The sequence below is a fragment of the Stenella coeruleoalba genome (assembly GCF_951394435.1).
Source record: "Stenella coeruleoalba genome assembly, chromosome: 3".
Classification (NCBI taxonomy): domain Eukaryota; kingdom Metazoa; phylum Chordata; class Mammalia; order Artiodactyla; family Delphinidae; genus Stenella; species Stenella coeruleoalba.
The window spans coordinates 168,060,147-168,074,025 of NC_137148.1; the positions used below are offsets into that span (position 1 = coordinate 168,060,147).

A 13,879-nucleotide genomic window follows, 5' to 3' on the forward strand; every position below is an offset into this window, starting at 1 on the left:
AGGCTCCCACCCTCCACAGTGGCGGAACTATCGGACTTTGCTAATCTGAGAGGTTAAAAATCTTGCAGTTCTAATTTGCGTTTTTATTATTTGGGGTGAGGCTGCGCATCCTCTCGGTCTTTAAAAGGTGGATCTCTAGATTCTTTTCCTGGAAAAAATTTTTTTCTTTAGTTTTGTTTTGTTTTAGTTAGAGAGGCTTTAAAACTTATGATAAAATACATCTGGAAACTCTTTTTAATATTAAGGAAATGACTTATTCTCTGATATGAGCTGTAATATCCACACTCACCCCAGTTGCATTTTTTAAAATTTACTTTATTGAAATATAGTTGATTTACAATGTTGTATTAATTTCTGCTTTACAGCAAAGTGATTCAGTTATACGTATATATACATTCTTTTTCATATTCTTTTCCATTACGGTTGATCACAGGATATTGAATGTAGTTCCCTGTGCTATACAGTAGGACCTTGTTGTTTATCCATTCTCTATGTATTAGTTTGCATCTGCTAATCCCAAACTCCCAATCCATCCCTCCCCACCGCCTTGGAAACCACAAGTCTATTCTCTATGTCTGTGAGTCTGTTTCTGTTCCATAGATAAGTTCATTTGAGTCATATTTTAGATTCCACATATAAGTGATATCATATAATATTTGTCTTTCTGTGTCTGACTTACTTCACTTACTATGAGAATCTCTAGGTCCATCCATGTTGTGGCAAATGGCATTATTTCATTCTCTTTTATGGCTGAGTAGCATTCTATTATAAATATTTCTGTACCCCCCGAGTTGTATTTTTACCTTGTTTATAATGTTTTCTCCCCACAAGTCTATTTGGATTTTAGGAAGTTGGACTTATCCACCTCTTTCTTTTGCGGTTTTTTTTTTTTTTTTTTTTTTTGCGGTACGCAGGCCTCTCACTGTCGTGGCATCTCCCGTTGCGGAGCACAGGCTCCGGACGCGCAGGCTCAGCGGCCATGGCTCATGGGCCCAGCTGCTTCGCGGCATGTGGGATCTTCCCGGACCGGGGCACGAACTCATGTTCCCTGCATCGGCAGGCGGACTCTCAGCCACTGCGCCACCAGGGAAACCCTCTTTTGCGGTTTTTATGTTTAATTTATTTTTCTTAGAAAGGCCTTACAGGGAATTCCCTGCAGTCCAGTGGTTAGGACTCAGCACTTTCACTGCCAAGGACCTGGGTTCAGTCCCCGGTCGGGGAACTAAGATCCCACGTGCCTTGCAGCACAGCCAAAAAAAAAAAAAAAAAAAAAAAGCCTTACCTACTCTCAAATTATTATTTTTAAAAAGTCCCCATGTGTTTTCTTCATAGTGCTTTTATGATCTGATTTTTCCCATGTAAAACTTTGATCCATCAGGAATTTATGTTGAGGCGTGGTGTGAAGTAGGGATCCAGGTTTGTGTTCCCAGTTGTCCCAAGAGCACTTGCGTCATCCATCTTTTTAGATGCAGTTTTGGGGAGATCCCTAGAGCTGTCACATCTTCAAGGAGGATAGTTTTGAAATATGGGGAGACATTAGAATTGTCACAATATGAAAACTGTTTCCTACTAAATTGATAATTTAGGAAATTGGTCCCCACTCAAACCTCCAAGTTTTTTCCCAGAACTGAGCCACACCCATGGGACATGACTTTTTGGGGGGATGGGGTGGGAATCAGTCATTCTCTGCTTGTGGGATATTATAAACATTCCACAAAAACACAATGCTAACACACTGCAAGTCGATCGCAAAATGATATGACAAATCTTGCAACCTGGTGAGATTCCAATCAGTAGACAGAAGAGGCTATAGAGAGGGACCAAAAACGCTGATAAGTCATTGACAAAGAAAGACTTGGTGGTCAGTCCAAGACATAATTAAACATGGAGAAGGGGGCCATTGGCAAAGGCAGGATTGGTTGCTCCAGGGAGCGTGACTCAAATGCAAAATGAATCAGACCCTGAGACCTGTGTGTGGTTTGCCTGGGGCTGTGGTAACACACTATCATGAACTGGTTGGCTTAAAGATAGAAACATATTCTCTCATAGTTCTGAAAGTTCAAAATCCAAAAATCAAGGGACTTCCCTGGCGGTCCAGTGGTTAGGACTCTGTGCTTCCACTGCAGGGGACATGGGTTCAATCCCCGGTCAGGGAGCTAAGATCCTGCAAGCCTCACAGTGTGGCTAAAACAAACAAACAAACAGGCAAAATCAAGGTGTTGGCAGGGACACGCTTCCTCCGAAGGCTCTAGGGAAGAATCTTTCCTCCCTCTGCCTAGTTTCTGGTGGCTGCCGGCACTCCTAGGCGTTCCTCAGCTTGCAGCAGCATCGCTCGTTTCTGCCTGTCTTCACTTCTCTGTGTGTGTGTTTTGCTCTATCCAAATTTCTCTTATAAGTACACCAGTCATTGGCTTTAGGGCCCACTCTACCCCAAGATGACCTCATCGTACCTTGATTACATCTGCAAAGACTCTATTTCCAGGGACTTCCCTGGTGGTGCATTAGTTAGGACTCTGCGCTCCTGATGCAGGGGGCCCAGGTTTGATTCCTGGTCAGGGAACTAGACCTCACATGCATGCCGCAACTAAGAGTTTGCATGCCACAACTAAGGCGCCCACGAGCCGCAACTAAGACCCAACGCAACCAAAGAAATAAATAAATATCTTTTCAAAAGACCCTATTTCCAAATAAGGTCACATTCACAGGTACTGGAGGTTAAGATTTCAGCCTATCTTTTGAGGGGGGGACACAATTCAACTCACCATACCCTCCCACTTTTTATGTTTTGTTTTCTTTGTGTGTGTGTGTGTCTGTCTGTCCCCCAAAATGACTCTTTCCAGAATGCTATTGGAAGATTACATGTGAATTATTAAATACAAATTCATGGGGGGGAATGCCCCACCCTCCATAAAAAAGCACCCTATGAATTTGTTTCAAGAGTTACCTGTAGTTTCAGTTATAACCCACATCTTGTTCACTATAAAGTGAATGAATTCCTTGTCATAATTTGGACTCTGTTTTGAAAGTTATGGTTCGTTCCAATCAACCCTTTTATTTCCTCGCTCTGGGGTTTTGATGCCAGTGTTTATTGCAGGGTCTTTCCTCTGGGGCCTGTGAGCTGAAGCTTATGAGGAGACCCCTTGGTGATTCCAGGTCAACGTGGTGGGGGTGTGTGTGTGTGTGTGGCGGGGGTGAGAACAGGATGTCCAGGATGTGGCTAGGAGGTCGAGATAACCTTCCCAAGGACTGAATGTCCCTCAGCTGAAGGGACAGGTGGGCAGGGATGCAGAGGGCTGGGCAAGAGGGGGTTGCACTGAAAACAAAAGCCCAGTGTGACCCAAGGGGACAGCCTGGGGGAGGCTGTCCACTCAGGCCTAGGGGCCCTGGGGCTCAGACTTCCTGGAGCCATAGTCGGTTTTCATAGGAGGGCATCATGCTCTGATTAGCAATCTGGAGGGTCACGGGGCTCAGCATGGGCAGTGCACGGAGAGAACAGAGTGAAAGGGGCCTGTTTTCTGAGAGGAGGGTGTCTGGATACTGGAGGGACTGGGGAAAGGAAAGAGAGAGGGGTGGGAGGGAGATTGCAGGACAGGCTTTGACTGTGCACCTGGCACGATGTCCCTCTGTGGCCTGGTAGCCAGCTGGGTGTCCCTGAGTGGGGAGCGCAGGACACCAGCAGGTTGGGAGGGAAGGGGCTGGATTGGACAGGAGATGTCCAGGTGTCCGTGGGAGGCATGCACTGGAGATTCCTTGTGTCTGTCTGCGTGTCCCTAGTGTCAGCCCAGGGTAGAGCTGTGGGGTGGTAGGAGGCCCCGTGGCTGCCCGCCTCCGTGGACGAAGGCAAGAGGAGGGGGGATGGGCCCCCAAACGGCAGGGACCGCCCTCAGCACCCAGGCAAGGGAGGCCGCTGTGCAACTTTGCTGGACAGATGGGGCTGAAGGTCAGCAGGTGAAGGATTAATTCAGACCTTGAGCTTGGCCTCCAGAGCTTGCTGGGGCAGGAGCAGCGAGAGGAAAAAGAGGAGGACTGGGGAGGGGAGAATTGCATTTACTGATTATTTCTCAAATGCAGGCCTTGTCCTCCGTTTCTCGCCTATTCAAAATAATAACATTAGCCAGAAACCATCACGGGGAATTTACATGGCAGACATTATTTTATTTTATTTTTTAAAATAAATTTATTTATTTATTTTTGGCTGCGTTGCTGCACGCAGGCTTCTCATCACAGTGGCTTCTCTTGCTGCGGAGCACGGGCTCTAGGCATGCAGGCTCAGTAGTTGCGGCACAGGCTTAGCTGATCTGCGGCATGTGGGATCTTCCCGGACCAGGGTTCGAACCTGTGTCCCCTGCATTGGCAGGTGGATTCTTAACCACTGTGCCACCAGGGAAGCCCCAGTCATTATTTTAAATGAACTCATCTGACCCCTCAACAGCCCCGTGAGATGCGTACTCCTGTGCTTTTGCAAGCGAGGAACCTGAGGCACAGAGAGGTTAGGGCACTTGCCCAAGGTCACACAGCCTGTGAATGGCTGAGCTGGGGCTGGAACCTGGGTGATGTGCTCTGCTGGCAGTGAGCCTGTCTGGTGTCTGTTCCGGTGAGGCTATGGGCTGAGAGGCAGGGGTAGCAGGAGACAGGCTTGGTTGAGTCTCCCAGGGGTCTGTGGGAGCACTGGTGGTGTGACCTGCTGGTGGGACTGACCTAAATTCGCCTCCCTGGAAAGTTCCCCATCCAACCCCACTTCCCCTTTTGCTACACTACAGAGTGGGGGTGGGGAATCCTCCGGAAATGGTGGTGGGAGGAGGGAGCTGAGAGCTGGCTGGGCAGAGGAGGGGTGGGGACTGGGGCTGCAGGTAAAGAAGAGGGGCAGGGCTCAAGCTCGGGACCTTTGGGGTCCCTACCTCACCCTTACCCACTGGGAGAGGGGCAGTCTTTGTTCAAAGCCCAGGATTTCTCAGTTCTTCCCAGTCTAGGAGTGCCCTGGGGTGTCCCAGAGGGAGAAACAGGTCCTGAGGTGAGCGGTCAAGCTTTTGTGTAGTGCTCAATGCCTTCTCTTGTATTTTACAAATCGTGTGTGTGTGTGTGTGTGTGTGTGTGTGTGTGTGTGTGTGTGTGTGTTGACTAGAAGAAAATCATCTCTGGGGACTTCCCTGGTGGTCCAGTGGTTAGGATTCTGTGCTTCCACTTCAGGAGGCACAGGTGCGATCCCTGGTCAGGGATGTAGGATCCCGAAAGTCTGGCAAAAAACCCAAAACAAACAAACAGAACAAAAATATGGGGTGGTCTTTCCTTTTCGCCGAATGCTGTCAATATGGTGTTTCAGGCGCTTCGTGGAGGTTGGCCGGGTGGCCTACGTCTCCTTTGGGTCTCATGCCGGGAGGCTGGTCGCGATTGTAGATATTATTGATCAGAACAGGGCTTTGGTGGATGGACCTTGCACTCAAGTAAGGAGACAGGCTATGCCTTTCAAATGCATTGCAGCTCACTGACTTTCCCCTCAAGTTCCCACACAGTGCCCGGCAGAAGTCTGTCGAGAAGCCTGGGAGAAGGCAGATATCAAGGCAAAGTGGGCAGCCACAAGGTGGGCCAAGAAGATTGAAGCCAGAGAAAAGAAAGCCAGGATGACAGACTTTGATCGCTATAAAGTCACGAAGGCGAGGAAAATGAGGAACAGACTAATCAAGCTTGAAGTTAAGAAACTTCAAAGGGCAGCTCCCCTGAAGACTTCTCCCAAGAAAGCACTTGTTGCTAAGGAGGCAGCTACGGCAGCTGCTGCAAAGGTTCCAGCAAAAAAGATGACCGCTACGGGTAAGAAGGCACTGCTCCAAAGGCATCTGGCAAGAAAGCATGAGAGCATACGAGGCTGTTATAAACAGAATAAAGGTTCTTTTTGAAAAAAAAAAAAATGAGGGGTGGAATAGGGAGCGTGGGAGGGAGACGCAAGAGGGAGGAGATATGGGGATATATGTATATGTATAGCTGATTCACTTTGTTATACAGCAGAAACTAACACGTCATTGTAAAGCAATTATACTCCAATAAAGATGTTAAAAAAAGACAAAGGAAAAACTGAAAAAAAAAAACCCCAAAACCCCGAAAATCATCTCTGATCTAAAAGCCTCGTGACCCCTAGGTATGAGCAGGGCCATCAGAGCTGAACCTTGGAGGGCAAGAGTGTGTCGGGGCAGTCAGGCTGTCAGGCAGAGGGCAGTGCGTGCAAAGACTTGGAGGTTTGAAGCAGTATGTTCTGAGATGCTCGTTAATGGTGCAAGGAGCAGAGAGGACAGGTAGATACGAGACTGCAGAAGAAGCAGAGCTGGCGCCAAGAAAGTCCTTAAAGGCTTGGATCTAGTCTTGGGAGCAATAGGGAGTCATGGAAGGGTTTAAAGCAGGGAGGGACATGGTCTTATAAGTGTGTCCCAGGAACTCCCCTGGCTGCTGTCTGGAGGACGGGCTGGGGAAGAGGGGAGAGGTAGGGGCAATCACCTAGTACAAAGTTGATAAGACCTGAATAGGGCAGCGGGGTGGAAGGAAGGAGGGGATTTTTAACTATTAGAACTTTTTATTCAAATATAGCACACATGCCAAAAAGAAATGCACAGGTCACAAATGTACGTTGCAAAGTTTTCACAACATGAACATGTTTGTATAGCACCCCGATCGAGGACAGAACATCACTGGCCCTCTGAAGCCTCTGCCGTGTCTTCTTCTGTCACTCCCTCTGTCCGCTGCGCCCCTCCACCCCTAGGGTAACCCCTAACTTGACTTTGAATAGCATAGAATCACTTTGCTTGTCATTTGGACTTTTTTTTTTTTTGAGGTTGGGTATCCGATTTTATTTTATTTATTTATTTAATTTTTTTTATTGGGGTATAGTTGAATTACAATGTTGTGTTAGTTTCAGGTGTACGGCCAGTGAATCCGTTATACACACACATATATCCACTCTTTTTTTAGATTCTTTTCCCATAGAGGCTGGACTTTATGGCTTCTTTCAGGCAGGGTGATAATTCTTTTTTTTTGTTTTTGCGGTACGCGGGCCTCTCACTGTTGTGGTCTCTCCCGTTGCGGAGCACAGGCTCCGGACGTGCAGGCTCAGCGGCCGTGGCTCACGGGCCCAGCCGCTCCGCGGCATGTGGGATCTTCCCGGACCGGGGCACGAACCCGTGTCCCCTGCATCGGCAGGCGGACTCTCAACCACTGCGCCACCAGGGAAGCCCTGGGTGATAATTCTTGTTCATTGTTGTAGAGTCTCTCAACCACTACTAATACTTGAGTCTGAATGCTTCTTGGTGTGTCCCATGCATTGTAGGTTGTTGTGCAGTATCCCTGGCTTCTACACACGGGATGACTGTAACACGTGCCCCTCCCCCCAAGTTCTGACTACCAAAAATGTCTCTAGATGTGGCCAAATGGCCCATTAGGGGTAAAAATCACTCCGGGTTGAGAATCACTGCGATATAGTATTCCATTTTGTGAAATCATCACAATTTATTGACACATCCTTTTATTGAGCATTTAGATGGTTTCCAGTTTGGGGTTATTACAAGCAGAGGTGTTAGGAATATTCTCGTAGGTTTCTCAGTGAAGGTAAGTCCACATTTCCTTTGACTTGATTCCTAGAAGCCATAGGGTAGATGTTGATTCAGCTTTGTGGATCCTGCCAAACAGTTTTCCAAAGTGGTTGTGTCGTTCTACTCCCCTACCAGCAGTGCAGAAGCGTCACTTGGTATGGTCTTTCTCACGTTAGCCATTCTAGTAGGTGTCATGACATTTTGGTTTTAACTGGCGTTTCCCTGATGACTCATGATGTCAAGCATCTTTTTATTTATTGGCCATTTGGAGATTACCTTTTGTGAAAGGCCCATTTTTCCTATGACATTTCTGCCTTTTTCTTGTTGATTTGTAAGAGCTCTTTATATATGCTGGACATATAGTGGCATCAGGGCCATCTTCACTCTAGTCCTTCTGGTCCCTTTGGCCACCTCCATCACACTGATGTGCCTGGCTGCATTGATCATCAGGTTACATTCTACTCTGGATCTACAGTGACATGATCTCTCTGACCACTGTGGGGGAGACACACTTGAAAGACACAAGTACCTAGAATAAAATCACTGCACTCCCAGCAGGGACAACCACTTCCATAATGTGTATTTACTTCCACAGACAGAGATGTATCTGGAAACAACACACGTGTGTGTTTAATTTATATAAATAGTATCACACTGTACTATCATCACACGACTTATTTTTTGTTTTCACTCAGGAGTATTTTCTTTTCATTTTTAAAAAATTAATTAATTAATTAGGCTGTGTTGGGCCTTTGTTGCTGCACGCAGGCTTTCTCTAGTTGCGGCGAGCGGGGGTTACTCTTCGTTGCAGTGCGCGGGCTTCTCATTGCGGTGGCTTCTCTTGTTGCAGAGCACGGGCTCTAGGCATGTGGGCTTCAGCAGTTGCAGCACGCAGGCTCAGTAGTCATGGAGCATGGGCTTAGTTGCTCCACAGCATGTGGGATCTTCCTGGACCAGGGCTCGAACCCATGTCCCCTGCATTGGCAGGTGGATTCTGAACCACTGTGCCACCAGGGAAGTCTCTCAGCAGTATCTTTCTGAGATCCACTTATGTAGCAACAGAGATGAGAGGAGATATTTTTTCCCTTTTCACTTGTGCATAATATTCCATCACAGGACTATTTTTCTTTCCATTTCTCTACTCCCCCACAAATGGACATTCTAGTGGCTTCTAAGTTTTCACTCTTATGAACTTCAACGAAGTCCTTATAGCTGGTTCCTTGGTACTTCTCAGAAAGTTATTTCCTTTTAAAACCCACTCTCCACTTTTCCTGCTGCCTCCACAAGAAATGGTTCAATTGATTGGCCATTTGGAGATGACCTTTTGTGAGGGGCCCATTTCCCCCTTGGGGTTTCTTGTTGATTTGTAGGAGCTCTTTATATATGCTGAACCATGGGTCCTTTGTCAGCTCTATTTCTGGGGCAGATATTTTGGAAGAAGTTTTGGGAGGCATTCAGGAGGTAAGGCCAACAGATCTAGGTGACTGATTGGAGGAAGGAGTAGAGAAAGATGTACCAATTTCTGGCTAAGTGTCAGGGTGACTGAGGGGGTCATTGCTGAGGTGGAATCATGGGAAGAGCCACAGGTGAATAAGGTGCTGGTGGATCTGAAGAGTCACTAGATTTTGACCTGGGGTCCCATGGACAAAGTGGAGCTCCAAAAGGAAGGGCCCCTGGGTGGGCTTCAGACCTCAGAAATCATTTGCAAGATACTCAGTCTTTTGCATTTTTCTGAGAATCTCTAGCTTGGAGCAGGTCCAGACATAACACGTTGATTCAGAGCCCCAAACACAACAGGGTCTTATGGGCCAACTGAGGACAGCTGAGGATCTGGCAACAGGATTTTCTTTATTTGCATTAAAATTTTTTAACTTATTGTAAAGCAGAATTGACTTTTTCCTTTGTTATGTAGCTCTGTGCATATTAACACGTGTATAACCATCACCACAGTCAGGATATAGAACAGTTCCATCACTTGACAAAATTCCCTTGCACTGCTCCCTTTTTTAAAAAGTTAATTAATTAATTTTTGGCTGCGTTGGGTCTTCCTTGCTGCGCACAGGCTTTCTCTAGTTGCGGCGAGCGGGGGCTACTCTTCGTTGCGGTGCGCAGGCTTCTCACTGTGGTGGCTTCTCTTGTTGCGGAGCACGGGCTCTAGGCGCACAGGCTTCAGTAGTTGTGGCTCGGGGGCTCTAGAGCACAGGCTCAGTAGTTGTGGTGCATGGGCCTAGTTGCTCCGAGGCATGTGGGATCTTCCTGGACCAGGGCTCGAACCTGTGTCCCTTGCATTGGCAGGTGGATTCTTTTTTTTTTTTTTTTTTGCCGTACGCAAGCATGTGGGATCTTCCCGGACCGGGGCACGAACCTGTGTCCCTGCATCGGCAGGCGGACTCCCAATCACCGCGCCACCAGGGAAGCCCGGCAGGTGGATTCTTAACCACTGCGCCACCAGGGAAGCCCCGTAGGATTTTTTTTTTTTAATAGACTTTATTTATTAGGGCAATCGTAGGTTCACAGCAAAACTGAGTAGGAAGTACAGGTAGTTCCCATATACTCCCTGTACCCAGCCCCACACGACCAGCCTCCTCCACTCCCAACATGGCACTGAAGAAGTACCTTTGTTACAATCAATGAACCTACATTGACACATCATAACCATCCCAAGTCCCTAGTTGACTTTAGGGTTCACTCTTGGTATTGTTCATTCTATGGGTACAAATGTATAATGACACGCACCCACCATTATAGCATCATACAGAGTCGTTCCACTGTCCTAAAAATCCCCTGCACTCCACTGATTCATCCCTCCTTACCCCTCAACCTCTGGTAACCACTGATCTTTTCACTCTTTCTATAGTTTTGCCTTTTCCATGTCATAGAGTTAGAATCGTGCAGAATGTAGCCTTTTCAGATTGGCTTCTTTTACATTTAAGTTTCCTCCATGTCTTGTCTTTTTTTACCCATGGTATGTCTCTTCTTTAATTTTTTCAACAATATTTTGCAGTTTTCAGAACGTAAGTTTTGCACTTTTGTTAAATTTACTCCTGAATATTTTATTTTTTCCATTATATTGAAAATAGAATTAGTTAAAAAATTTCTTTCTCCTATAAATATAATTAATCCTTCCATGTCTTGTCATAGCTTGGTAGTTCATTTCTTTTTCACGATGAACAATATTTCCTTGTCTGGATATATCACAGTTTATTTATCCACTCACCTACTGAAGGACATCTTGGTTGCTTCTACATTTTGACAATTATGAATAAACCTGCAAACATCTGTGTGCAGGTTTTGTGTGGACAGAGCTTTCAACTCACTTGGGTAAATATCAAGGATGGTGACTGTTGGATCATATAGTAAGGGTATGTTTAGTTTTATAAAAACCTGCCAAACCATCTTCCAAAGTGGCTGGATCATTTTGCCTTCCCACCAGCACTGAGTGAGAATTCCTGTTGCTTTCCAGGGATTGAGATCATTTTTTTTCTTTTTGGCCGTGCTGTTCGGCACGTGGGATCTTAGTTCCCCGACCAGGGATCCAACCCGTGCCGCCTTGCAGTGGAAGCACAGAGTCTTAACCACTGGACCACCAGGAAAGTCCTGGCAATGGGATTTTTAATCACAGAAAAATCTAGAAAAAAATATTGGGTTCCACCTGCATGCATCGTTTTTTCTTAGAATACTGTCTGAAAACACTTTCCATATTGTTAAAAAAAAATCTGTGTCATTAGAATAATCTTTCCATATACTTAAAAGCATTAAACACATTTTTAATGACTGCCTAGCCGATTTGATCACGTTATTATATTGCAGTTTACTTAACTGTGCACTGTAAGCTTTGTGCTAAGTGAATATTAAAATAATGCTACCAGGGGGTGAGGGAGGGGTGGATTGGGAGTTTGGGATTAGCAGATGCAAACTAATACATACAGAATGGATAAACAACAAGATTCTACTGTATAGCACAGGGAACTACATTCAATATCGTGTGATAAACCGTAATGGAAAAGAATATGAAAAAGAATATATATTTATATATATATCTGAATCACTTTGCTGTGTAGCACAAATTAACACAACATTGTAAGTCAACTGTACTTCAATAAAATAAATTTTAAGAAAAGCGCTACCATGAGTATGGTTATGTGTAAATACTTGCCTACTTCTCGTATTTCTTCAGGATGAATTCTCAGAAGTGGAAATACTGGCTTGAAAAAGACAAACACTTTATGATTCTTGGTTCATGTTGCCAAATGCTCTCCAGAAGGCTGTCATTTATACTGAAAGCTGCAAGCCAAAGCAATATTCTGCAATTTTTTTAAAAAGCCACGGTTTAAACAGACAAAAAGATGTTGCATTTTTAATCAGCAATGAGTATCTTTGAGAATTCCCAAAGTTGACTGTCTTTTCCCTGGTGTATCAGCACTGCTGTTTGGCTTGTTTCACCAGGATACTTGTGATTTCTCTGTTCATCTTCTCCATCTCTTGGTTGGACGATTCATCAAAATCGATTCATATAAGCTATTTACATTTTATTTTATTTTATTTTTAAATATGTTTGATTATATACTAGATATTTTTTTCTTTTATTTATTTATTTGGCTGTGTTGGGTCTTAGTTGCGGCATGCGGGATCTTTCTTTGTGGCACGGTCTCTTCTTTGTGGCGTGTGGGCTTCTCTCTAGTTGTGGCATGCAGGCTCAGTAGTTGTGGCGCACAGGCTCCAGAGCACGCGGGCTCAGTAGTTGCAGCGTGGGGGCTTAGTTGCCCTGTGGCATGTGGGATCTTAGTTCCCTGACCAGGGATCAAACCCGTGTCCCCTGCACTGGAAGGCAAATCCTCTCTTCATTTTTTATAAATGTATTTATTTATTTAATTTTGGCTGTGTTGGGTCTTCGTTGCTGCACACGGGCTTTCTCTAGTTGCAGTGAGCAGGGGCTACTCTTTGTTGCGGTGCACGGGCTTCTCATTGCAGTGGCTTCTTGTTGCGGAGCATGGGCTCTAGGTGCGAGGGCTTCAGTAGTTGTGGTATGTGGGCTCACTAGTTGTGGCACACAGGCTTAGTTGCTCTGAGGCGTGTGGGATCTTTCCGGACCAGGGATCGAACCCGTGTCCCCTGCATTGGCAGGCACATTCTTAACCACTGTGCCACCAGGGAAGTCCCTGGAAGGCAAATTCTTAACTACTGGACCAGCTGGGAAGTCCCAAGCTCTTTACATTTTAAAGAGAGATAACCCAGTACATTCCTTTCCCATTTCTCCCACTACTCTTAAGCTTAGAAAGAGATTTGAAACCTCAGAGATTTGAAATCCATTTACTTTTATTTCCTTAATTTTTTTTTAGTCCCATGAAAATATGTAGTTCGATTTTTAGATATTTAACTCTTCAGATCACTTTGTATTCATTAGCAATTGTTGTGTAACAAATTATCCCAAAACATAGTGGCTGAAAGAAGCAATAAATATTTCTTATCTTTCCAATTTTCTGTGGATCAGGAGTCTGGGAGTTTCCTGATCCAGTTTGGCTTGGAGAGTCCGGCGAGGCGGTTCTCAGGAGGTTGTAATCAGAGATGTCATCATCTAAAAGCTTGACTGGATTCACTTTGAAGGTGGCTCACTCATGTGACTGGAGAGTTGGTGCTGGCTGTTGGTGGGAGGCCTCAGCTCCTCACCACCTGGGCCTCTCCACAAGACTGCTTGAACATCCTCACAATATGGCAGCTGGCTTCCACCAGATCAAGCAATCCAAAAGACCAGGGGTGGTCACACGACAGCCTGCAGGTCAAATCTGGCCCACTGCCTGTTTTTATACATAAACTTCCATTATTGGCACAAATGATCGTTTGCTTAAATGTTGTCTATGGCTGCTTTTACAACAGCAAGTCTAGTCGTTGCAACAAAGATTGCATGGCCCTTGCTATACAAAATACTTACTATCTAGCTCTTTACAGAAGAAACCCTGCCAACCCCTACAAAAGACCAAGGTGGAAGCTGCAATGTCATTTATGACCTAGCCATATATGACTGTCCTACAGAATTCCACTGGTCACACAGATCATCCCACCTCTGCTTTAATATGGGGGGGAGACTTGAATACCAGGAGGTGAGGGTCACAGGGGGCCTATCTTAGAGGCTGACTGCCACACCCCTGAAATTTGTTTGCAGTTATTTTTGCAAAGATGCTGGGCTGCCTGCCTGCAATTCATTTTTCCTTCTTAACTCCTAAAGAACATTGATTTTGTCTGGGACAACAGTATGCTCAGTTTAAAATGCAAATGTCCTTAGATTTCCTTGGAGCTTGAAGTGGTCATGT

General features: G+C 45.6%; 1 protein-coding gene across 1 annotated transcript; it reads left to right on the forward strand.

Annotated features, from left to right (window-relative positions):
* Positions 1 to 5,297: 5,297 nt before the first annotated feature.
* LOC307184967 (large ribosomal subunit protein eL14-like) lies at positions 5,298 to 5,848 on the forward strand (the record flags this gene model as incomplete). The annotated part of the gene is given in 4 exon segments (XM_079918709.1): positions 5,298 to 5,471; positions 5,473 to 5,521; positions 5,524 to 5,814; positions 5,817 to 5,848. Coding segments are annotated over 4 exon segments (546 nt in total).
* Between the last annotated feature and the right edge of the window lie 8,031 nt (positions 5,849 to 13,879).